Raw genomic sequence first — 25,222 nt, 5'->3', positions numbered from 1 at the left:
GAGAAGCCTACAGACCTTGAAACCCCTCTTTTAGGTGTTTCCCCTTTATGTTTTGCTTACTGACATTTTCAGTTCAATCCCAGAGGCCCCCTGAGCTCTATTTTCTCTCATTTCCTCCATCACCTGGATGTCCTATTGTGCCCCCCCCCCTTCCTGTCCCTTTGTTCTATGTTTAGAGGTGTGAGAGTCGCTGAAGTCCTCCGTGAGGTTGACTTTTTTCACCCCAACACAAGTGCACGTCTCTGCAAGGAAGAGATAATGAGGAGAAGTGTCTTCTGCCTCCTCTAGTCTGCTCGCTAACATCTGTCATCTTTTATATCCCAGGATTCTTTGCAGTAAACAAAGGCCACTGATTCATCCTGACAGCCACCTCTCTCTCTCTCTCTCTCCTCATCTCACCCTCCTCCTCCTCCTCCTCCTCCTCCTCTTGTCTTTCCAAATCGCTCTCAGACATACCAACAGTCCTCCTCTCTGCAGTCAAAGAACAGGAAGAAAAATAGAGGTAAGCGGAGGAGCCACCTGTTCGGGTTGCTATTTTTTTTCGTGTGTGAACGGCCGTCACAGTCCAACACTCGCCACTCAGTCACTCTCTCAGGGACGCCGAGCTAATGGACACTGTGCCAAAATGTGAGAGTATTGCTGCTGCTTCAGCCGAACCAATTATCTCAGGAACACTTCATTTTACGGGTCTGTAATTTGCTCACGATTTCGTGAAAAGTTTCAAAGAAAAAACATGGATTCCGCCACCAATTATAGATTCTGACACTATAATAGGTTTTATCGTGTTTACAAGCGGAACCAGAGGACTTTCCATTAAAGAACAGGCTCCATATTAACCCACATAAATAACCATTCATCATTCTTTTGTTATTGGAAACATAATTCTCTGTTATGTGCTTGCCTGTAGACAAATGTCCCATCTAGACATCATTTAAGAAAATAGAATATTCTGCTTTGCATAATAACTTGAGTCTGGTTTTTAGTGCAGAATCCATTAATATGCAAATGTTTTTCATTTCCTCACTGCAAGAAGTCTCCCTTATTCATTGAAAAGTCAATTTGTAACCACTTAACATTTTTGCATGTGCCGCTGACCTGCTGTGCATTTTCTAACAGACACTTATGAGTGTTGCTAATTGAACATTACTTTTTTGGAAATGCACTGAACATTGAACACAGTAGCTGGATTCTCTCTCATATTCAGCCCCAAAATACAAAGTTCCTTCCCATCAATCTCTGTAACTGTTTACATAACAAAGCTTCTCTAGGAAACTATAGAGAGATGTTCAACATACCTTTTATTCCCGGTATCGGTCAGTATCATGGCACATGAGGCTGGATTTAGAGTAAAAATGTACTTATTACTTGAATTTAGTACTTGATATTTTTGCTTGAGATTTATTGGCAGGATTGGGCCTGCAACAAATGATTCTTATCTATTATTTGTGATCTTTTTTAAATTAATTTGTTAGTTATGTTAATGTAAACTTCCCTGACTGCAGCGATCTATATCCCACAAGTCATGAATGTATACCTCTGGAGCTGTCAAATGATTAACTTCTTACTTATTAATTCTCCGAAACAGAATCATTTCCTAGTCAAGAAAATTTAGGTGCAGAGACTGCTGTATTTGCATTTTAACACGTCATGCTCATTTCACAGATTTCCAGACAGGACTGCAGTCGAGGCAACTTTCCATATTATGTTATACACAATTATTCCAGATGAAAACCCATTTATTATATTTAGCTCTTTTTGTTACTGTAAAAACTACATTCACATTTCAACTCTGGTCTCAGTTTCTTTGCCTCTTTGACCAAAGCTTTTTTTTCCCTTCACCACACTAACGAGGATCAACATGTTTGAAGTGATTTTTCTTTCACCCCGTTTCACCATCTGCTATCGCGAGAAGCTCCGAAAGCTTTAGCTCCATCTGCACTTTTTTTGGGCGACAGCTTTGTTTGTTTACAGATATTTAACCAAAGTTGGAAATTGGATGTGATGATAATGATTCATAGATTGATTTAAATGCTCCGAGTAGCAGTCTTAACAAACTAGTAATGGAATATTAGTTACTCCTTTTCGCCCTTGGCTGAGGCCGTCTTCATTTTCTAAAATGAATAAGTTCTGAAACCTACAAATTAAATTAGTGATGGTATCAGACCTTTATTCTGGAGCTGCTGCACAGGAATTTAATTTAAAATAAAAGTCACTTTAGTACAGTTCCAAGATGTATAATTTCCTCTATACTGGAGAGCATAACTTATTAATTATCCCCAGCGTCTCTATAGACTTCAACCCTTTTTCACACTACGTGTTTGAGCTTTAGTTTCCTTGTGTGGTAGAGTTGTTTCCTTTTCCTTTATACTGTACGCTGCATTTTCCACTGCCGCAGCATTAAATGGAATATTGAATCGCATTCCCCTTCAAAGTACAACGACTTTTGGTACAGCACAATAAAAAGTTTCTGGGCGTTAATCTCTAATGAGGAGACCGTTGTGATAAATGTTACAGGGCTTTAATGCCAGAAGCAAAAGGCAATTTTTTATGAAACACCTCTTACCCTACTGCAGTGCAGCAGCGTTCTGTCAAGTCAACACACTGAACTGCTGCCAAGAATAATTGCGACATTAGGATTTGACATTTTGTGAATGCTTTTTTTTCCCCACACTACTGTGAGAGAGTGAGCACGTACAATCACATGTTTCTCGCTCTCTGTCAGTGTTTCTTAATTTCATATTCTCGCTGTCTGTCTTCATGTTTCCTCGTTTTTTAATTTTTTCCAGGACGAAGTTTGGCCTCGCTGAGTCGGAGGCGTGTTTCCTGCAAGGCGCTGGGCAGAGGAGACTGCGAGGGCTGGCTGTGGAGAAAGAGAGATGCGAAAGGTTACTTTTCTCAGAAGTGGAAGAAATACTGGTTTGTTCTGAAGGACAACTGCCTGTACTGGTACATCAATGAGGAGGTTAGTCTGTTTTTATACTTGTCCTGAACTTTTATTGACACTTCGATATATTTCTAGTGTTATATATTTCATTATGTTTAAGAAAGTATCTGAAACTTAGAGGTTATGATGAAATTTGTCATAGTCTGTGCTTGCTGTGACTAAATAGGAGCTATGCAAGTTTGAGAAATAGTTATCTTGTTGTTCTGTGACAAAGACAAAAGGGAGAGAGAACATTCTGCAGAAGTTACCGTGAGGTGGAACTTTAGGATTGAATATCACGGCTAAACGATGAGTCAGGGAGACTTTGTCCTGGAGTAGTAGAAAAAAGGAGATTCCAGCGTGATTCAGCTCAAATGTTTCACAAGTATGATAATAAGAAATCCATGATTTATAGCCATGCTAGCGACAAAGGTTTAGGATAATTTTGCTTTGGACTGAGATATCTCAGCAACTATATAACGGATTGCCATGAAATCTATTTAAATTATCCACAATGGTTAGAGAATGAAACCTAATAACATTGGTAATCTCCTGACTTGTGCTATCGCCACTGGGACGTTAACATTTGTAAATTTATTGAGTTAATATCAAAACTTTTTTCAACACTTTTCAATTGAGTTTCTGACCAAATACCTGCAAAACTAGCAGCGTTTCCATCAGCCATTAGCAAATGTTATAATGCTAGCACACTAAACTAAGATGGTAAACATTGTTTTTGTGAGGACATCAGCATGCTGACATTGGCATTTACCCTAAAGAGCTGTGTAAGTAGCATGGTTTTAGGTTTTTTTTGTCTTGTTTAATTCAGCACGAACACAAATTCTATGGTAACTACAGCCTCACGCATGTAAACAAGCCAACGTGCAGGTTGAACCAGATGTGGAGCCCTCTGCAGATATTTTAGTGGCCGCTTAAGTGTACACATTAACTCAGACTCAGAGGCAATGGGTGGAAATGATTTATGGAGGAAAACAAGTGCAGTTATTTTGAGCGAGTCCTCATTTTCCCTGAATCACTACAACAGGGGCGGCGGCAAAATTTAGCACAACCGATGCAGTTACAATAGCCATATTTATATTAAATAAACCAGATTAAAATAACCTAGAATTATCCTTTGAGATTTTCCTTTAGCATTCCCCATTAGCTTATTATTCCTTCTTTCATTTCTCCTCCGGTTCAGGATGAATGAAGTAGTAAGTACATTTTTATTCCTGTTCTATCTTTATTTTGTTGTATAGTATGTGTATTTATTGTCTGTGTAGTTGTTCCAGAGTTCAAGATCGTATTTATTGTCTGTGTCTGTGTAGTTGTATAGTATGTGAATGTCTGTGTAGTTGTATAGTATGTGTATTTATTGTCTGTGTAGTTGTATAGTATGTGTATTTATTGTCTGTGTAGTTGTATAGTATGTGTATTTATTGTCTGTGTAGTTGTAATGTATGAAACAGTCCCCCATGGGGATCAATAAAGCATATTTATGTGTTTATACTCCATGTGCAGTTTACATACGCTTATGTCTAAATGTTTGCCTGCAAAAATAATTCCCTCTGTTCCCGCCATGTCTCTCTAGTGCTTTCAAAGCATGTCACCCCAAGGTCAAGAGTTTCTACTTCGCAGCAGATGGAGTGGATGACATGAACAGGTAAAGCAGCATGTGCTAAACATGGATGAAGGTTATGCAGAAGGGCAAACTCCTTGTAGGGTGGCCAGAGTGCAGCTTCCTGTTTACAATCCCCAAAGCACAAAACAAGAGTGTTTTTCATTTGATGATGAAAGGAAAGAATGTTCTTATTTTGGCAATGATGTAAAGGAAAAACATAGTTAGCAAGAAGAAATGTCCATAGAGACTCCGGTTTTGACCTGTGCAGAGGCTCTCTGTAATTTACATAACTATCTCTTTACTGCAAAAAAGATTTTGTTTAAACATCAGAAAAAGATCATTTCAAAGTAAAAATAGTAAAAGATTTTAGAAAGTCCTCTAAAAGGTTGAATTCCATTTCAAAACAGAAGGACTGTTGCATTCGTATTGATGACTCAAACAAGATATAATGTTTTAATTTGTGAGCGACAGCGTATATTGTCTATTATAAGTAGAAAAAAACCCCTGGGAGTCGGAAAAGGGAGGTAATATACGAGAAAAAAACTCAAATTTCCTTAATTAAGATCAAATATTGACGAGAAAAAAGCTTTGATATTCTCTGAGATTGAAGTGATACATTAACAAGGAAAACAAGTCATAAATTTGCGATAAAAACTCAAAAATTCTCAGAGATTCTGAATAATTGAGGTGACTTTTACTGTATCAATTTAGAGTTTTTATAGCACCTCAAATATTCACTGTCTGAGTTTTTCCTTGCAAATTCATATCTTTTTTTTTTTCTTCGTAAATTTATGATTTTCTTTCTCGTAAATGTTTCACTTTAATCGCAGATAATATCAGAAGTTCTTAATCATCATTTACGATTTAAATTTTGGAAATTCAGAGTTTTCTCTCAGAATATCATCCCCCCTTCCCCAGCTCCACTGAAACAAATGAAAAAATATATATATAATTTCCTATAATGCCTGCTGTATTATAGTATTGTAGCTTTAGAGGTGCTGTTAGGCAGATTTTGTTACTTTTGAACAGAGCCCGTCTCACTATTTCCCCCCATTTTCAGTCTTCATGCTAAGCTAAGCTAATCAAAGCTAAGCTAAGCTAGTCGTCTCCTGGCTTGATAGATATGAGATATGGTATAGATCTTCTCATATAACCCTCGGTAAGAGGGCAAAATGAGCGTACTACTACGAATTACTGTACGGATGTTTTTGTGATATTGTAATATAGATGTGATTGACTGTAGCTGGATTCTCCTTCTTTCTGTCAGATGGCTGAGTCGTCTCAACATGGCCGCTGTGGGCTACGCAGAGCGAGAGAGGATACGCCAGGAGCAAGGTGAGGCTTCACTCAGTGACTCAATAGTGTCTTTAAGTATCAAACCCCCCAACACCCCTCTTCCCATTGCATTTATGCTTGTACGATATTCCCAGAGTGAGAGAGAGATGGTGTTTCTGACTGTCTGTGTGTGGGTTTCCTGCAGATTACTGGAGTGAGAGTGAACACGAGGAGGACACCACCTCCAGCCCCAAACAGGACAGTCCCCCACCTCCATATGATACCTACCCACGGCCTCCATCAGTGAGTCACGCTCACACGCACACGACTGTATTACACACTCATTTAAAGTACATGCTGCACTTGGAGGCAATAATCACGCTCAGAGCTCCTCTCCTCCGCAGTCCATTTCAACAGTTAAAGTTATTGCTAATTTAGCCTGCAGGGAGTGGTGGGGACAAATTTAGTATAATTGATGCTATAATTGGCCCACACGCTGCTTTGCTCTACATTAAATGTCTTGTATTATTTAGCCTAAATTAAAAAAATACTAAAGAAAACAGCAGCTATTACAGCACAGTTTCATTTCAAATAATCAGACACACAGGGGCAATTATGATATTTGAACATCCTTGTAATAAAGAATCTTTGGTGTTTGCCTTTTTCTCATTACTAGCCTTCTCTTTCTGCCTCTTACTTTCTCACTCACACACTTATTCAATCATCACCCTGCCTCCTCGCCAAATAAAATCCCTTTCTCAAGTGTGATATTACAATTGAATGATACCCAACGATCGATTGGCGTCTTCCACATTTTCACTCTCTCATCTCCGGCTGTCAGATGAGTGCCTACCTGGAAGGCCGGACCACTCGACTTTCTTCCACGGAGACGTCTCGTTCCCGCTCATCCCAGGAGGACTTCCTCTGCGGCGATGCCCCCGCGGTTGCCGCAGAGCCGCAGTACCATCCGGGTCCTCCCGGGGGAGGCACCACGCACAGCGGGAGGAAACCGGGGGGCAGCAGCAGCAGCGACGTGCAGTTCAGATGTGATGCTATAGAGGTGCAAGATATCTCAATAACTAAAGGCCTGATTTACATTCATTTTTGCTGTGAATATTTATGGTCCCCAGATAATAAATAATATTTTGTATGATCCCCTTTTTCTTTGCTTTAGAACCACCATCAGGCCAAAATATAGCTTGCTAATACCACATTCATGTTCATCACAGCATCGAAACTCTGTGTGAGTTTTTTAGGATAAAATGTCAAATTTTTACACAATATCATGACATTATGTAATTGGCACACAATTAGCCAAAAACATTCATCCTACCATTAGGGACACTAGATTGTAATTAATTTAGAAAAGACAAAATGTACATTCTTTGCCCCGTCACTAAGGCTCTGGAAGGAAAGTGTTTGGTATAATGAACATTTTACCCTCGTGGGCCACTGGCAGGTCTTTTTTAGTTATTTATATATTCAATAAAAATTTGTTAAATTAAACAAATCCACCAGTTTGGGAAAGGACTTCACCCAAATCATACAAAAATGATGCAGTTTAAAGTTACCATACTCTAATTTGAATTTGCTTTACGTTGGAAGTGAAGTGGCTACATCAAAATATTATCAGTTTTGTCAGATACATATTTTACTACTAATAAGCTTTTGTGAATATGATATGAGCCCTCTTCCTCTGGATTGTTTGTTGTTAATTGGGATCTCCATTTGTTACTGAAATTTAATAAATGTAGTCAACAATGATTGCACTGACATACAATAAACAATAATGTTACAAAAGAAAAGTAACCATGATCAACTGGGGACTCATAAATACTTTTGCTCTTTTTAAGTTTGACCTCGCGTTTTTTGTTTCTTGTAGTATCGGTCCAGTCCTGCAGGGGGCAGCAGTGAGACGGGGTCTCCGGGCCGTTCCTCTTCGTCTCAGAGACGTTCCTGGCAGGACCTGATTGAGACGCCGCTGACTGAGGCTGGACTGCACTACCTGCAGACTGGACCGCTAGGTAGCACATTGACACACCAGGCGCTTCATGGATCCAACCATCTGATGAACATCTAATCTTTAAATATAATGCTGGAATTTTTACTATTAAAGGGTGACAGGGTTTGTCCCTCTCATGTGTTACCATTATATTCAGGTCACATCTGATTTCCCCCCCAAAAAATAAATACTGTGTTATGTTTAACCTTTACCACAGTTCGGAAGGTGTGTCCTTTAAGTCTCCTCTAACCATCTGTAGGAAAAAAATATTCTCTTCGCAAACATTTTTAAAGTAATATCCCAAGTTGCATTGGTGCTAAGGGTAACACAGAAAGCTAATATTTGACACTGACAAATGTATTGAGCTGGTATGTTGCACGTTTGCGGTTTCTGTGATTGATGGTCTTCTTCGAAATAGGGCACCACTCCATAGAGAATTTAACTGACACAAGATATAGTTAAATCTTAAAACCTTGTGTTACCAATACCGTTCTGCACCAAATATTTATTTATTTAGTTTAAAATGTTAATTTGAGGATAAGCTCCTTGGGATGCACCATCTTCAGGCCCAAATATATGGAGATAAAAAGACATTTAAACCAAAATTTAAAAGATACATAAATAATAGTAATTATAATTAATTAAACAATCCAAATGACACATAATAACATGAACAAGGACATTGCTGGAGAGGTTTTAGGCTAGATATTGAATATCTTTAGTGGTTGCATGCTTGGTGTGAGTATTTGTACATGTATTTTATGTGTTCAGAACTTGATGTTCCTTAAAAATGAGTAATGCAGTCAATATTTGCTTATTTTGATTGACCAGAACTATTTGTTACTCTTTGTCTCTGCGTTACAGAGGATGCCGTCTTTGCTGAGCCCGGTCCGGGTGGTGGGTCCATGATGGCCGGAGCCGTTTACACTCTCCCCGCACAGAGGAACGTCCCGTTGCCCATGGCGATGCAGAGGCTGATTCCTATGGCAACCCAGGGAGGGAAACCCCGCAGCTTCACACTGCCACGAGACAGCAACCTACACACACTGCTCACGCCCCCTGCCAAAGAAGAACAGCAAACACACAATAGTGAGTTCAATCAGGAGCATCAGAGAGTACATGTAGCGCTGTAATGAGCGGCTGAGCGGACGTCAACAGAGAGCAGAAGTGGAAAAATGTGTCTGAGACGTGTCTGAGACTGAGCCACTGAGCCACTGGAGACCGAATAAAAAGATTATTTTGAGGTGAAGACGTCAGTGAATGTGCCAGAAATAAAAAAGAAACGCTCTCAGGCAGACACACTTCCATTTAAAATCATCATCTGTATCGAGTAGGGTGACACAGTAATACGCTGAGCCTCACTAATGAGGCTAATGAGATGATAGTGCACTGGTTGCCAAGGTGAGCCCAGCGGCGAACAGACGGAGAAGTGCTAAACTGAAATAGTAAATAGTAAAGTATAATAATCATGTGAATTCTTATTTAATCAGTCGAGCAGTGGAAGTAAATGGCCAAAGTGGAGTGGACAGCCCTGAGGCAGAAGGGAAAGAGAGAGGAGGACTTTATCTTCATTAATAATAGAGGTCATCAGAGTAGAGGTGGTGAGGTGTGTGCTGCTGTCCTCCAGTGGTTGCTCTGAGATAAAACTCAATCTAATCCCGTTTTTTTGACAGCTCCTTCAAATCATGTTGTCACCTGTGAAGGGAGGAAGCTTTTTAAATCAACATTAAGTGTGTGATTTTCTGTCTCTCCATCTCTGACTGTGTGAAGGCGGCAGCGAGGGCGCTTCCCTGGGCGACCTGTTTCGGGCGTGCGAGCAGGGCGGCGTGTGTCCTCTGGGTCGCGGGTCGGACGCCAAAGGTCAGTCAGAGTGCAGGCAGTCGTTCCTCCGCAGAGCCGCCGACCCTCAGCTCAACGAGCGTCTGCACCGCCTCCGCATACTGACGTCGACGCTGAAGGTTGGTTCGCACACGGAGACACATGTGCAGGAAGAAATGTAGGCATGAATACATTTACATTTATTATTATGTGTTTATTATGAACACATAAATACATTTACATAGATTATCATGCACACATAAAAAAGCTGGCACACAACGGTAAGAATAAAATCTCATTTTCAAGGTTTTTTTTTTAAGACGTTTTATAGATTTTTGCTGGTAAAATTTGTTTTATATTAAAGTTATAATCCTTAAGATTTCCATCCTGGTGGTATCAGCATGTAATAAAGCAAACACTTCAGAAATATCACAGAAGAGCAACAGGTGTTTTCTGTTTACGGTGCAGCCAAAAAAGTGAAGTTGTTTTAATAAAGAAGTCTGGCAAAAATAATAGCAATTGCGATCTGCCGGAGCACCTGGAGCTCTTCATCTCTCAGCTCACTTTGGCTGCTCCTTTTTTATTCCCTCCTGCAATATTTAAAACCGACCTGATGTTGAAAACTCTATAAAACTCTGCTGTCTTGTTTTTTTTTCCGAAATTTTGTATCTGGGAATGCTTAACAAAAAGAAAACAGCAGGTTGTAATTTGCTAGTTGAAAACTTTTAATGTGAAGTAGCAGCAGCAGGAAATGTTTACTTTGCTTTAGCAGTGACTTAACACAGCTATGATACGTGTTTATGAGACTGAGCAGTAAACAGTGAAGCTGTTATCAGTGAGATATGATTCCTCTGTGTGTGTGAAGGCAATATGAATACAACACTTGAACTAGCAATAAAAAAACTACTACGGAGAGAAGTAGTTTATGGATATCAAAATATTTAATAGCTAAACAGGAGTCAATTTCATGAGAATCTTAAGGATTTTAACTTTAAATTGCACCTCACATCTCACTCATATCCCAGCGTGTTGTTGCAATTCCTGCCGAAGAAAATGATGCAATATATCACTACTCTTTGTTCTCAAACCGTTCTTTCACCCCGTCAATTTGGAGGTTTTCTTTTGAATGCTTTGGTTTTAATGAGGTTGGCATTTTCTGATACAACTCACAAACCGAAATCTCATATTTTTTTCTCATGCATCTTAGACTGAAAGTATTACCTTTGTCATAGTGTTTTTTTTTATATTAGCCTGCATTCACACACAAATGCACAAAACCACATTTAATGAGAGCGGGGTGAAATGGATCAGACGACACTACTTCCATGTGCATTTTTAGCTGTAACCCACCATGATTTTCTGACCCTGATGTACACATATACACACACACACACACACACATACACGCTGTCTCTGTGTTGTCAGTCTCAGTGCTGTCATTTGTCCCAGTCTGTCTCCTCGGTTTTTGGTTTGAGAGCTTTGTCAGGTTGCCATCTCTGGCTTTATGCTATAAGATCAGTGGTAATGTCTCTGGGCTCGGTGCCTGTGAACTGTGAATGGCTCTTTTGCTGTGGCTGTTTTCTTATTTCTGTCTCTATACAGTTTGCGTCTCTGTTGCTTCCTGCGTGTACGTGGGTGGGGATGGTTGGCGAGGCCGTGGGGGGGTTCTTTGTATCTTGTGCGTGTCGCTACGGTAGCTTTCTTTACGAGGGTCTGTGGCTTTGGCTGCACGTGTCTGCCGCTGCAGGCTGGGTGGAGGAGCTTTTATGTTTGTTCACTGTCTGGCGTCTCTTAAAGGAATACACCAAGTTTTTTGGGGGGTGGTATTTTGGATGAAATAATGAGAGCCATCAGTAGACACCAAACTCATCCATGTGACCCTGGCAGACCCACAAAGGCACCAGGTCGTATTTGTATGTTTAGCAGCAACTTATCTGCAGTGGTTGCTGTGGAAACAACAAAAGCGGATTTCCCCTGTGTCTTTTATTTGTCAAAATGTTGTAGAAAAAACAAGCTAAATCTCGTGGTTATTACATATACTCAAGTACTGTACTTAAGTACAGATTTGAGGCACTTCATTTTGCTTCTACCCGACTATATTTCAGAAGGTAAATGTTGTTCTCTTTACTTCTTTATATTTACCGCTTTATGGCCTTTACACACTTGGGGCATATATAAATAAATAAGCAACACAAAAAGCGCTATCCTCGCCTGCGAATAATTTTAAAATCTAATCATTCCAGTCGCAACACTTTTTCAATAAAAAGATTTGAATAGATTCATGCAGACAGAGGACCAATTACCAGGATGCTATTTACCCCGAGCAGCATCTGTCTGAGGTAAATTGCTTTATTGCCCAAACTACTGGGAGCTATTTTATTGAGTTTCATTTAGCAAAAATGGCCCTGCACAAATCTTTGTTCCCATAGTTACGCAGTATATATGTCTACGATTGTATTGTGAAAGGAAAGAAAAGAAAAAGTGGATCCAGTCTGCGCTGCCTGTCAAGGTTAAAATGAGTAATAAAGTTTGCCATCTTAATTTGAACTCTCTGCACTCTCCTGCATTCTCTCTCATGGCCGACTCCGCTGGATGCATAAAGAAGTCTGGTTGTATAGAAGTCTAAGAGAAAAATACTCTACTCCTCACTTGATTTATTCCCTCAGTAAACATTGTTAACATGAGTTTATGGTCTCAATCTCTAGTTTCACGTCTTATCAATACAGCATGATGTTCATTTAGTAAATTATGGTCCCATTTAGAGCAAATAGACCATCAGGAAGAGTATGCTTTAGGGTGGGCCTTCCTTTTGATTGACAGGTTGCTACCACACAGTTGTTCGATCTGGGAGTTGTCCTTGTTTTTTTGTCTGACAACTTTAACCCTTTGACAGTGTTTTCACTTAATTAAAGTCAATTGTAAAATTTTGGTCAAGATTGCGAACTTGAGGCGTCAAACACACAGTCCGCAAATCAGTGGTTGACCCCACGGTGACTTTGTTCACTCTAAGTTTTGGATATGTTCGTTCTGCACGTCGTGATGGGTTGAAGCCTTTCTCTGCAGTGCGAAAGCTCAGGAAAAAAATGGCCCAAAGAAATGAATAAATGATTATTACTTGTTAAGACTTTTCTTAACCATTTATGAAGGGTTCCTTACTTTTAATTTAACATTAGAGTAGCTATAGAAGTAAAACTAACAATCCACAAATAACAAATGGATGGTCCCAGAGTAACAAATGTGAATTCTGCCCCAGAACTCAGTGTATCCCGTTAAGTGTGTGTCTTGCTTCACGTGTGTCTGCGTTTTTAAGTTTTAGTGGTCTAAAATGATTAAAACTAAAAAGTGCCCCCCCCCCCCCCCTCCCTCCTGTGTTTCTGCATCCTCCCCCTATAGGACAGGGAGGGGGAGCTAGCGTTGATTGACAGGCTGCTGGCCAATCCCCAGCTGTCGTCGGCAGAGTTCCAGGAGTGGAAACGAGCCTATCAGGAGCTGTTCTCTCAGGAGCCAGACTCGACCGCTGAATCAGACCCCGGCCCGCCCCTCACCCCCTCGCTCTCTCACACACACTCCTACATCGAGACCCACGTCTGACGGGTGCAACACACAAACACACAAACCAAACACACACACAATCTCGTGCTTGAGTTGCTCTCATCTCCTGATTCTGGAAAGAGTTGAACAAACAGCAGTGGACGTTTTTGATGCATCAAGGTTGCGATCAGTGATGGATTTGTCAGGAGGGGGGAGTATTCGGACAGCTTGACTCCACATCCCGATACGCTTTGGGCAGCCGCGGTGTACAACAAGTGCAACATGACAGCTTTGTGAGGAGACGCCTGCGTGGCCCTCATGTCACATCAATCTACGAGCTGATTGGTTATGCCACTCCAGCTGGCTCAGGGGCGGACCATGAACTGATTCTTCAGTATTACGTGTTAGCTTTTTGTGCTCCTTTAAGTACTTACTTTGGACGACTTTCATCAGTTTGTTCCTCCTGACATTGACAAAGTACTCAGAGTCGTATCTTCACGAGCCGCCATTAATGCCACAGTATTTCATCCAGCTTGTTGTGACATGTTTATACCGACTGCACAGTGTCTCATAGACGTACATTGTATTCTATCGAGCCTTACACTTGATGATATTTTCTGTACAGTGAGTGTTACAGCAGAGAATAATAAGCACACTTTTTTTTTTTTTATTGACTAGTTTCAGTTTCTAGTTTTAGAGAATTTTGTTTGTGCTGGTTTGGTAGAAAAACGTACTGTACTGTGCTGGGCTGGACCTGAAGCATGCACACTCCTGGAATAAGACGCCTTCAAAGGAAAAGTCCACCCTAAAAACACTTTTAACACTGTTTTCTTATAACAATGATAGCATTTAGAAGCGCATGTTGCGGTATTTTGTGTTGTTTTTGCACAAAAACTGTTTCCCCGTCATGCTGTCACTTCTTTTTCACTGTCAGTAAAACATGAAATCAGTTTTTATGCCACTTCTGGAGTGCAGGCGGTATGTTATACACACAAGAAATAAGTTCAAACGTAAAAAGACTGGATGTTTTTGTTTTTTCTTAGATTTTCTGTGGCAACCATTATTTAAAGGGTTTGAACACCCACACTTATGTTTTCAGTTAATCTGGAGGATTAGACCTTTCTCTCAGTGTGGGCGTATCTTTCTGAGTTTCCCCCTCTAGCTTTGTTGCACCTTTTAGGGTCAGGACAAATTACACCTTTATCATTCAAATTGGTAGACAGAGATTTGTAAAGTCGTAAATTCCCATCAAAACTCCCGCCCACCTTCAACCTGAGCAGAGGTCTAATCACCTGAAAACACCTGTGTGGGTGTTCAGAGGCTTTAGCACTTGAAATACGTTCGCCATGAAAACAACAAGGTTTGTTCTGGTCGCCGTAGAAAAGAAACACAGAAGAAATCTCTAATTAAAACAGGAAAATGACAAAATAACTCCTAAAACTCATACTTTATAGAACTGTGTTAAAGTTTCTAAGAGTGGATTTTTCCTCAGAGACCATTTGTCTCTCTGTATCCTGCATGCAACATAGAGACTATGAGGAAACATTTGCATAGGATTTGAAATATGGATCTAATAAAAATTATATTAGTTTGTTATTTGTACGCTGCTGCCAAATGGCTTAATACTCAGAGACGCTATTAAAAGCAATCGTGCACACAGACACATAAAATACCTGCACACACGCCAATAAACACACACACATCTCACAGTTTGAATGCTCTTTCTATGCTGCTGCCCGTGGTTGGTTGTAGTAGCATGTCTGTATTGTAGATAAACACAATATTCCTTTTCTGTTTTTGTGTTTGAAATCTCTAGATACGGTAGATCTCTCTTTATAGAGTGCAAACTAAGTGTCTTGGATAATGTTGTCTAATTTATCAGTTTTTTTGGGGGACAGTTGAGTAAAGATTGTTTAATGTTCAATCTATAAATTATGGTAAAATAATAAGTATTTATTTATCATTCTACATGTTGCTGTCGGAAGAAGAAGAGTGGATCAATAAAGTGTGGTCATTTGGAATTGAGCTGTATTTGTGGTTTGGTTTTTTTTCTCGCTTCGGTGGGCGGTGACAAGGAGGCTGACAGGACGTGATGAGAACCGGTAACAGCTGCCGTACCGTTGCTTTTCCCAATTGACCAATCATTTTCCCTACCATCTCTCCCACAACGCTACTATCATGAGCTCAGTGAGAGCTGAAACAACTCTCCTGCACTATGGCTGATCTGAAACCAGCCGTTGGTTTCAGTTAAACATTCTGTTGCTAAGAAACCACCACTGACTGAGAACAGATACAGCTTAACTGACAAGCCATGTTTCCATGCACTTCTTCAATTGTGGTAAAAAGTTTTTATGCTTGACTGAGGTGGTTTTTGCCTTATATGGAAATGCCTTTGTCAAAAAGAAATGTATGTAGTGTTCATTTAACTCACACGACTGATCGGTTGTTTCTGCCTCTTCTGTTGTTGGCATCTTCTCTGGTATTTCCATAACGTGCAAAGACTTTTCTTTCTAATCAGACAACATGAAAAACTGCCAATACTATATGACCCGAAAGAACAATAAAAACCATGTTGTAAAAGAATTGAGAAAATGTTAGTTGGGCTATAACATAAGATGCTACTTTGTTTAAACTACTCAGATTATTCAAATGGAGATAAAGTAAAGAGACACATCAGGGCTAATCACTTTTTTTCAGATTTCCTAATACACATTCATAATTTCATGATGATTACCAATTGGAATGTTTAATTGTACAATGCTGCAAAAAAAACATCTCTATACGTTTTGAAGTTGAGCACATTTTTTCATGCATATTTTCATTGAAAATATGCACTCAAGGATGTATTGAGACACTTTATTAATTTTAGATTCAGAAAAAACATGTTGAATAAATGATGTAATAATAAATGATGTATTTCAGGATTAAATGGAAGTAAGCACAAACGTTCATGAATAATGAACTCCAGCAGGTTGCGTAGCTATTACCCACAAATCAAGCATATGATTTCCTGCAAATGCTTTTTCTACTCTGCTGCTTCTACATTACTTTGTCCATTTGGTTGTCAGTGCAGATGGAAAACAAGAAAACAAGGCCGTATAAGGTCACTTTATATCCTTGGTTTGTTTTTATTTTTACATCTATCTCATAGAAAACTTAAATTATTCATTGCTCGTAAATAGACAGGAATGTCACATGCCTCGAACTTTAATCCATAAAATATTCAGCTTTTCTGTTGTTTGTATTTCAAAAATGTCCTCCTCCACCTTCCCCTTATCTCCTGTTTTGACTTCTTCTCTATTCCCTCTTATGTGGTGATAGCCTCCTCCGCAGCCTGGCTCGACCTCCTCCAGAAAACACATTTGTTAAGGAATTACCTTCGTCACACTTAATCTCCTCACCTCTCCAATACTTGTTCTTAAAATCCCCTTTATCTCCCTCCTTGGCTCTTGTTTTATTCCTCCTCTTAGAACATTGTCACATTCGGTCACAGGATTATTGACAAAACACCATATGAATTACTTCTGACTAGTGGTTGTTTGTCATTAGCTTTCAATTAATGTATACCCTAAATACTTAAAGTATAAATGATAAAAAGACAAAGCTAAAGAGTTCAATTGCACATTTTTCTTTCCAACAATCTGTCAAATTGAGTGATTGGACTTAAACATGCACTCAAAAAAAAAAAAAACAAAAAAAATACAACAAAATGCCCCTTATGAACTTGTTTTTGCAAGTCATGGTTTTTTAAAATCTTTTTTAAATGAATCATTCCACCTTTTGGGATCAATGCTTATTTACCTCCTTGCCAAGAGTTCATGGGAGGATCTCTGCCACTCTGTGCGTTGAACTCTGACCCATAAGCAAATGATGGTTAGCTTAGCTTATATCATATCATATCGCCCGGGTAACGGAAAATGGGGAAACAGCTAGCACTGCTTTGTCTGAAGAGGAGAAATGCATACAAAAACCTCTTATGCTTACTAAAAAACATGTTTGATGTTGTTTGTTTGATTCGTACAGAAACTAAATGGTGAAAAAGACAAGTTCTGTTCCGTCTCCTGGTTCTAGCTACATATTTTGAGTGCAGATATGAGATGTGGTGTGGATCTACTTATCTAACTTTCACTAAATGTCAAACACCTATATGTAGTGAAAGAGTAGCTTAGCTTAGCTTAGCATAAAGACTTGAAACAGGGGGAATAGCTAGCCTAGCTCTGACCAAAGGTAACAAATCGGCCTGGAAAAAACTCTAAATCTCATAACACAATCTGGATTTTTTAATCAAAAGGTTTTACAAAAGGTTAGTTACTTTTAGCTAATTGTTTCCTAGTTTAGCTTTATATGACAGTGATATCAATCTTCCCATCCAAAACACAGCGTAAAAACGCAAATACGTTTATTTTCCAAAATGTCTAACTACTCCTATACGATGTGGAAGAGAAGCTTAGTTCAGGTTAAGGGACGAGTAAAACGGGAAAACAACTAGCATAGCTAGTTCTGTCCATAGGTCACAAAAACTGCACTGTAAAACTCATGTAATATGTAATTTGTATGATCCGTACAAAAACCAAAGTGTTAAAATCATGCTAAGCTAATGCTGCTAAGCTAGTTGTCTTCTGGTTTTAGCTTCTCATCAGAGTAGTATCAATCTTATCATCCAATTCTCAGAGATTGTGCATTTCCCAAAACCTTAGACGGTTTCTAAAAGTAGTAATTGATTAAGTTTAGAAAATTTTACTTGTTATAAATTGACATTCTTTATTTGTTTTTGTTAATATCCTGTAATAATCCACATCTGTTCTCCTCTACTGAGACAAGACTTGAAACTCTGGTTTCATGGCTAAAACCAAATAGTTTTAGTGCCCAAAAAAGTTCTCATCATTTTGAGAATACATTGCGCCTACAAGTGAAATTGTTCCACTTCATGTTAAAGTTCTCTTACATTATTCGCACTTTAGTCTGGTAGAGGCAGCAGTGTGCACTCGGTCCCAGTGAGAGGTCTGGGGAGCTGACAGATCTCTCTCCAGCGATCCGTCTTTGTATCGTACTCCAACACACTCTTCACTATCACCTCCTGTCCGTCGCTCCACCTCCTCCCGCCAAACACCAGCAGATTCCCAGACGGCATTGACACCACCCCGTAGTTGAAGGAGCCGGTGAGAAGCGGTCGGAGGCGGGTCCAGTGGTCCGACTCCGAATCGTATTGCTCGATATCGCAGAAAGGCTCGTACATTCCCAGCAGGGCGTAGATGTAACCTTGGGCCGTCGCCATGCGGTGGCTGAACCTGCCGATGGACATGGACGCCCGCTTCTCCCAGACTCTTCCTTTGAGGTCCCAGAACAGGACTTCCCTGCTGTGGTTGTCTGGGTTATCGCCTGGGTAACTGCCGCCCTGGTTGGCCGAACGACCACCAGACACGTAAACGCCGTTGTCAAGCACGGCGGAAGCGTGGCCGTAAAGGGGGTGTGGCATCGTCGCTCCTCTCCTCCATGCTCCTGTGGCCATGTCGTAAAACTCAACAGAAGCTATGGATGTGTGTGTGTTGCCGTCTGGTCGCGCGTGTCGTCCCCCGATGGCGTAGATAACATCGTCCACCACGCAGCAGGTGAACTTCTCCCGCCTCTCCAGCATGGACTCCATCGTCTCCCAGTGGTCGAAGCGAGGATCGTAGCGCCACACCTGCTTGGATGTCGCCACGGTGACACACTTTTTCCCATTCTCGTCCCCCTCTTTCACTTCCTTTCCCCCGATCACAAAGAGGAAACCTCCCACCGAGCAAACACAGTGATTTCTCAGTCGCAGCGGGAGGCTGGAGCTCAGAGGTGAGAACTTCCTGCTTCTAGGATCAAACGACAGCATCTGCTGCTCCGGCCAATCAGGGCTGGATCCTCCACCCACAAGGAGCACGCGATTTGGCGACCCCCTTAGTGTCGACTGTTTGCTCTGTCTGATTGGCTGAGCTGAACCCAGCCGGTGGTACTCCAACGCCCGAGTCAGCTGGCTTCTGATGAGAGGTGTGGCCATGGCTCTGTGGGCGTGGCTGAGATCTTTGAGGTCAGAGGGGGCGACCAATCCGAAGCGCAGATGACTCAGCAGGAGATTTGATTTCAGCAAAGGGAGGGGCCCATTCTCATCCAGCCAATCCAGAGCCAGCTTTATGAGCTCCACCTCCTTGACACCAGGTATCTCGTCAGCGTCAAGCACCACCATCAGTGATTGGATATTCAGCCCGAGAAGATCATTCCTGCTTTCCTTCAGCAACGTCCCCATCTCCATAGCGATGGTTTGATTGGCAGCTTCAAGGGCATCCGAGAGGGCGTGATGCTCGGCTAGGTTAGCATAGCAGCAGCAATTATCTGTGTTTAGACCATCAGTCAAAAAGCGCTCACATATTGACACGGCCGTCTCCACTTGCAAGTACCTGGCCGCCTCTAAGACCACAGGAAGTGTAGGCGATGATATGCGGAGCCAGCCGGAGTACAGGAAGTCCAGAATGGCATCTAAACCCTCAGGTGTTAGCGCCGGGAGGCTAATGGAGCCCGCTAATCTCTCAGCGGTAGTCTCTCCAAACAGGGCCCAAAAATACTCGCTGGAGCTGGCCAAAAGGGCGCGGTGACAAGGGTAAGACACACCGCCGACCTCCAGGACGACATCGCACATGTTACCTTCAGAGCGCAGGTGCTGGAAGCCGGCGAGAAGTCTGGTTCTGTGGGAAGAACTGTAGAGGAGGGAGTAGCTATCCATCCAAAAGATAAGAGGAGAGAGAGGATAAGAGATTGGAGAGAAACAGTCAAAAGGAGGATTAATTGGCAAGAAAAAGCTTAGTCAGGAAGCAGCAGTGAGATGGCAGTTAAAGGGGGAAGTGTTAAAAGCAGAAAGTGCTGTCAAAGAAGATGTAGCCGAAGAGCTGCACTAAAGAACGTTTGACGGAAAGAGAATTAGACATTAGAAGGAGAAGAGGATAAGAGGTTGTTGAAAGCAAAGAGCAGGAAATGATGGGAAAAGACAGGAGAGGAGAGAGGAAAAGAGGGTAAAGTGCGTGTCCTTAGTCGAGGTCTCTCCATCTGTGTTTTTGTCCTGCTCTGTCTGCGGCGGCGGGCATGTGACACCATGATAGGAAGGTTACCAACACCCTCTTACCACCACACACACAAATCCAGTTTCCCCCACCTCCCCCTTTTCATTGGCCCTCAAACTTGTTCTGTCCCAAAGCCTCCTGTCTCTGTCTGTGATGTCCCGGCTCTGTTGGCTTTGTGTTTGTCCGCTGCCCTTTCCTCGCTGCGTCCGGGAGGGAGTATCGCCCAAATACATGTGTCCAACATTCACACCAACCGGGCAAGCGAGCAGATACGTGGATAATCAAACCAACCACACACACACACACACACACACACACACACACACATGCACAGAGGGTTTTTAGCATCTAACCCGGCGGATGAACTCATTGGTAAATACAGCTGCTCACAGTCTGCAGACGGAGATTCCAGGCTGCGGTTGCCACGGCACCTATCTGTGCCCTCATCGCCATGGCGACAGGAACAAAAAAGCACAGACGCAGCTCGGTCGGAATGGTACATATCAAAAAAAAACAGGAAGTTTTGCCAAGCTGTCAAAAGATTTTTCCGAGTGTCGAGAGAAGCGCATAGCATTCGGTGTTAGAGTATTAGCCGTGCCCTTCTGGGAGGCATTTAACCTTATTGTGACATGTGCGGCTATGAAATCATGCAGATTGATGTCATGCTATTATTTTTATGCCGAGACAAGGAGGCTGGTGGTTGGAGTGGAAATGAATACTTGTTTTCAATACCAGGCTACTGGTTGTCGGGGGTTATTTACAGTCGTCTGGTTGATTTTGCTTCTCGGATACACTCACATTAATATGCAAACAACATCGCTTGATCGCACACTTACAAGTTGTTGCAGCGCTCTCTGCATCGTGCATTTTGTAGTGAGTTATGACCTCTGAGTAGATGCTGGAGTTTTGCAGAGTGTTTTTTAATCTTTCCCCACACAATGTCAGCTCCTCTCGTATATGGTTGTTGAAACAGCAGCAGTGTTTTCTCACTCCACTGTGACCTGATGGAGGCTAAACTTAGCTACAGCTGCTCTGTGTGTGTTTATCTGCGTGGACATGTGATGTGATGATGGATATCTGCTGTAATGGTGTGTGTGTGTGTGTGTGTGTGTGCTCCGTTAATGCAGCATTCCTTCTTGAAACAGTTGGATTTGAAGGATCAAAGTGACTCTATGCACAAAGACACCCCTGACTCCCACCTAAAACCCACAAATACCTATTACATATGCACATAATACAATAATATTACAGTTGGAAATGTCAGAGCTCATTTTTTTATGCATAAAACTGACTGAAAGATTCTCAGGGCCACATCTTTCATCACAGAAAACATGCAGTTTTAATTTGGTTTTGTCAGAGTTTCAGGGTATTTCATTTTGCCTGAATAGATCTTTCTTTTTAATCAGTGCATGCATTATTTGACACTCTGTTTACTGTCAATCTCCTGACACCCTCTGCCACGAAATAATCCCCTGTGAACATGTCACCTTCAAAACTTAACTGCCACGTCCTGTCTTTGTTAGCTGATACAGCCGCCAACTTCACCAACGAGATGATATGTTATTTTAGATTGACAAGGACACAAGAGTCTACAGCCCCAATATTGTAACTGTGAGGGTGCACTTACATGTAGCTAAAAGCTAAAGTCTGCATGCATGCTCACAATGAAGATGCTAACAATGCTAACATGCTGTTTGTTTAGCAGTTTTAAAGTTCATGAAGTTAGTTTAGCACGTTTGTGTGCTAAAACTTGCTAATTACGTCTAAAAACAGTACAAATGATGCTGATTGTCATTATTTTTGCAGATATTTTGCTAAATTAAAAATGTTGACCCAATGATAGCGCTGCAGGAAAAGTTAAGAGTGAAGCTAAAGTTAGAGGATATATCATGCGAAAAACTGTGAAAGTTACTAGATAAGTGAAGAATGTGATCTGCTGGTGGCGCTAGAGAAAAAGTCAGGGGATCCCAATGTTAGTAAGGTTCTTCCTTTGGGAACCTTTAATATCTGACCTAAATTTCATGGCAAAACATCTATTCGATGTCAAGATATTTCAGTTTGGACAAAATTTACATAAAGCAAGTATTTCAAAAAGATTGAAATAAATAAGAAAAACATACATAACATTTAACCACTATTCTCCTTTACTGTATTAGCAGATGTAACCAGTAATGACGAGAAACGTTTGGATTTTCAGAAACATCTTGTTTTATTGCAACATTTTCCTGAAGATAACAGTTTCTGGGAATCATATCAATAAAACAAGTAAATCGTTATATTCCCACTTCCAACCACAAAGTAGCACAATTGAACCTGATTCCCATCGCATTACTGCAAATTGTTACAACATTTAGAAATTAATAATTTAATAGAAAGTATCAGTATAAATCAGTGCTGAGTAGTTGGAGTTTTGACAGCATGGGAAAAAAGGGCAATCACATTCCTTAAATGCATATCCATTGTCAACAAATGTACTTCAAAACCAGCTACTTCAGACTTAAAAATACCCCAAAAACTACAAAAAAGCAAAGAATATGCTCAAGAATAAGCCGTTATTGCAACACAACTCACTTACTCCTAAAATCTAAGTAAAGTGGAGTCTTTTCTGCAGCAAAAACAAGCCACAATTTCTCGCTTTATGTCGACAACACTCAACTGTTTGTATAAATTATGATTTAGGTTTGGATTTGCAAAACAATCATGGTAAGATAAATATAAATATATGTAGTGTTTTTAACCTATTAGAGTACTGACAGAAATGGATGCCTGCTTTCTTTGTGGCTTTGGTTAAACGCTGGACATTTTCTGCAGACGTTGGCTTCACACAAAGCTGTTACTGTTTCCGAACATGTTGGGATTAGTTTGAAGTCTGCTTTAATCTTCGGTGGCAGTGGGCAAGTCTGTGTCTGTGAAGATTGTCTGGCTTCCTCTCCGCCTGGCTGGGGATCCTGGAGGAGAGACACAGATAAAGACGCTGTGAAGGAGTTGTATTGTCTGCGGGTCTCAGAGCTGCTGACCCCTGAGAGACAGCGGGGAAGGCCTAAGACGATGAGGAGGAGATCTGGTCACCTGGTTTCTCACTGCACTTATCTGTCTCTTGACCTTTTTTCCATTTCTATTTCTGTCTGTGTCCTGATCTCCCCTCACCGTTCATTTCCATCTCAAAAACTCGAGTTTTAGTCATACAAACACTTCTCTGGAGGCAGCGCAGGTCATCAGTGGATGCAGCCATAAAAGCTTCAGTTCCACTAGAGCCCAGTTATAAGTACAAGAGACTGAGAGAGAATCTGATAATATCAAGCTTAGGACTCTTTGTTTAAAGCTTTTAAATTATGCTAAAGTATGCTTGTTAGCTAGATGACCCTTCAAAGTTGAAATTTGGTCGCCTGCAGCTATGCAGGAAATGATGTTACGCTCTTGAATTGATCAAAAAGAAAATCCTTAATCTTTTAAATCCTTTGGTTCTAGTTTTCCATAGTCGGTTTAAAAATCTATTCATTTTAGCTCACACTTTAGCTTAATAGTAAAGTATACTCATGTACTTTTTCATTTTGTAATGACATAAAGTGAAATTTTATGTGTGCAACAATAAGTGGGTATCCCTGTTCACATATTTCACCTTTGGTCCGTGGCTCTTTTTCATGGTTTGTTCCAATAAAGAAAACTTGTTGCTACAACATACAATGATATTTTAGAGAAAAAGTTTGCTTCCATCTTTGTGGCAACACACTGTTTTTGACCCTTTCTTGTCTGAAAATAATGCCCCAGTGCACAAAGCGAGTTATAAAAAGAAATGTTTTTGTTTTGCCAAGAACTTGACTGGTCCTGACCTAAAGCCCATCCAACACATGTGGCATGAATCTGAACATCCGTCACACAACTGACAGCCAGACCTGATCACCCAACTTCAGTGTCACAAATTCTCTTGTGGCTCAATGTGAGCAAAACCAAAGCCAGGGACCGAAATCTGGTGGGGAAAAAACTGAAACCAGAAGAGTGGAAGATGTTTTAGAAGCAGATTAAGCAGATGTTCAAAAATCACACATTGTTGTCCACATACTTTTGGCCATGTACATGTGCCAACGGACGTCAATCAAACTCGACTTTGGAATAACAGTGTTAGTTAAACATCCCAAAGATAAAGCAAAATAGTTTTTCTGCTTTCCTTCACTTGTTTGTTTGTTTTGCAGTTGTGAGTAGCTCATCTGTCTTCTTTATGCATTGCATTGTGGGACAAATAGTGTCCATCAAAAGCACAGTCACAAATCAGGCACATGTCAAAAGCAGCTGCAAACTTTTTGGAGTATTATTATCCCTTTCCCAGCGTAAATACAAGCTGTAAAACTGCTCAGAAATAGCATGTAGTATTATTTTTGTTGCCTCAAAGAGAAACATGTTTTGAACTCGATCTTGAACCAGCCTCTCGTTTATCTCCCACACACTCCCTCGTGGTTTGGGCAGGGCCGAGCAGCACACAGTGTTTGGATATTGTGGTTTCTGTGTCCCGCTGAGAAAGTCGCAGCACAGACTGCCCCTCGATGCTCACACACATTTTCTAAAACACACACACACACACGCACACACACACACACACACACACACATACTTTTATGAAGACTAAATATGGAGCCTGACTCAAACTGTCCTGCCCACACACAGAGGCATCAACACACACCCCGCCTGACCCAAACGAAGACACACAGCGCACAGTGACCCCCGGTGGTGAGCTCCCACCACTGCAAGAAATGATTGTGGAGATGAGTCTCACTGATCCAGGATCTGTTGCAAAGACATACTGACATAATGTCTCATAGTTTAATGTCTTTAGTATGTTAGGATGTAAAGAAATGAACTGCTAAACGCCTCACTTTCTTCATGAAAGAGCTTTTTGGATTCCCTTAATATGCAGAGGTGAAATGTTTCTGGTATGCACCAGGAAAACATTTAATTGAATATGTTTTATTAAATTA

The 25,222-nt window shown here is 40.9% G+C and overlaps 3 protein-coding genes across 4 annotated transcripts in view; 1 reads left to right on the top strand and 2 right to left on the bottom strand.

Moving 5' to 3' along the window:
• The window catches only part of cnksr2a (connector enhancer of kinase suppressor of Ras 2a), a 45,609-nt gene extending 32,379 nt beyond the window's left edge, over positions 1 to 13,230 (top strand). The window contains exons 14-24 of the mRNA XM_054623373.1: positions 451 to 502; positions 2,787 to 2,962; positions 3,753 to 3,805; positions 4,515 to 4,586; positions 5,812 to 5,879; positions 6,025 to 6,122; positions 6,661 to 6,879; positions 7,702 to 7,843; positions 8,686 to 8,910; positions 9,592 to 9,779; positions 13,033 to 13,230. Coding sequence (XP_054479348.1) covers positions 451 to 502; positions 2,787 to 2,962; positions 3,753 to 3,805; positions 4,515 to 4,586; positions 5,812 to 5,879; positions 6,025 to 6,122; positions 6,661 to 6,879; positions 7,702 to 7,843; positions 8,686 to 8,910; positions 9,592 to 9,779; positions 13,033 to 13,230 — 1,491 coding nt within the window. The remainder of the gene's footprint in view (positions 1 to 450; positions 503 to 2,786; positions 2,963 to 3,752; positions 3,806 to 4,514; positions 4,587 to 5,811; positions 5,880 to 6,024; positions 6,123 to 6,660; positions 6,880 to 7,701; positions 7,844 to 8,685; positions 8,911 to 9,591; positions 9,780 to 13,032) is intronic.
• Positions 13,231 to 18,127: 4,897 nt separating this feature from the next.
• Positions 18,128 to 19,918, bottom strand: LOC129111089 (kelch-like protein 34). The gene has a single exon (XM_054623385.1). The coding sequence runs from the start codon at positions 19,916 to 19,918 to the stop codon at positions 18,128 to 18,130; it is 1,791 nt and encodes a 596-aa protein (XP_054479360.1).
• Positions 19,919 to 22,538: 2,620 nt separating this feature from the next.
• The window catches only part of smpx (small muscle protein X-linked), an 8,187-nt gene continuing 5,503 nt past the window's right edge, over positions 22,539 to 25,222 (bottom strand). For both annotated transcript variants that reach the window (XM_054623309.1, XM_054623310.1), the window contains exon 4: positions 22,539 to 23,200. The gene's annotated coding sequence lies outside the window, so the exon portion shown is untranslated. The remainder of the gene's footprint in view (positions 23,201 to 25,222) is intronic.

This window comes from Anoplopoma fimbria, chromosome 21 (genome assembly GCF_027596085.1).
Source record: "Anoplopoma fimbria isolate UVic2021 breed Golden Eagle Sablefish chromosome 21, Afim_UVic_2022, whole genome shotgun sequence".
Lineage (NCBI taxonomy): Eukaryota > Metazoa > Chordata > Actinopteri > Perciformes > Anoplopomatidae > Anoplopoma > Anoplopoma fimbria.
The sequence above is the reverse complement of the archived record's forward strand: the minus strand, read 5'-3'. Positions and strand labels throughout refer to the sequence as shown.

Excerpts from the sequence above, each read along its gene's own strand:
- LOC129111089 (XM_054623385.1), bottom strand. The coding sequence starts at position 19,918 with ATGGATAGCTACTCCCTCCTCTACAGTTCTTCCCACAGAACCAGACTT.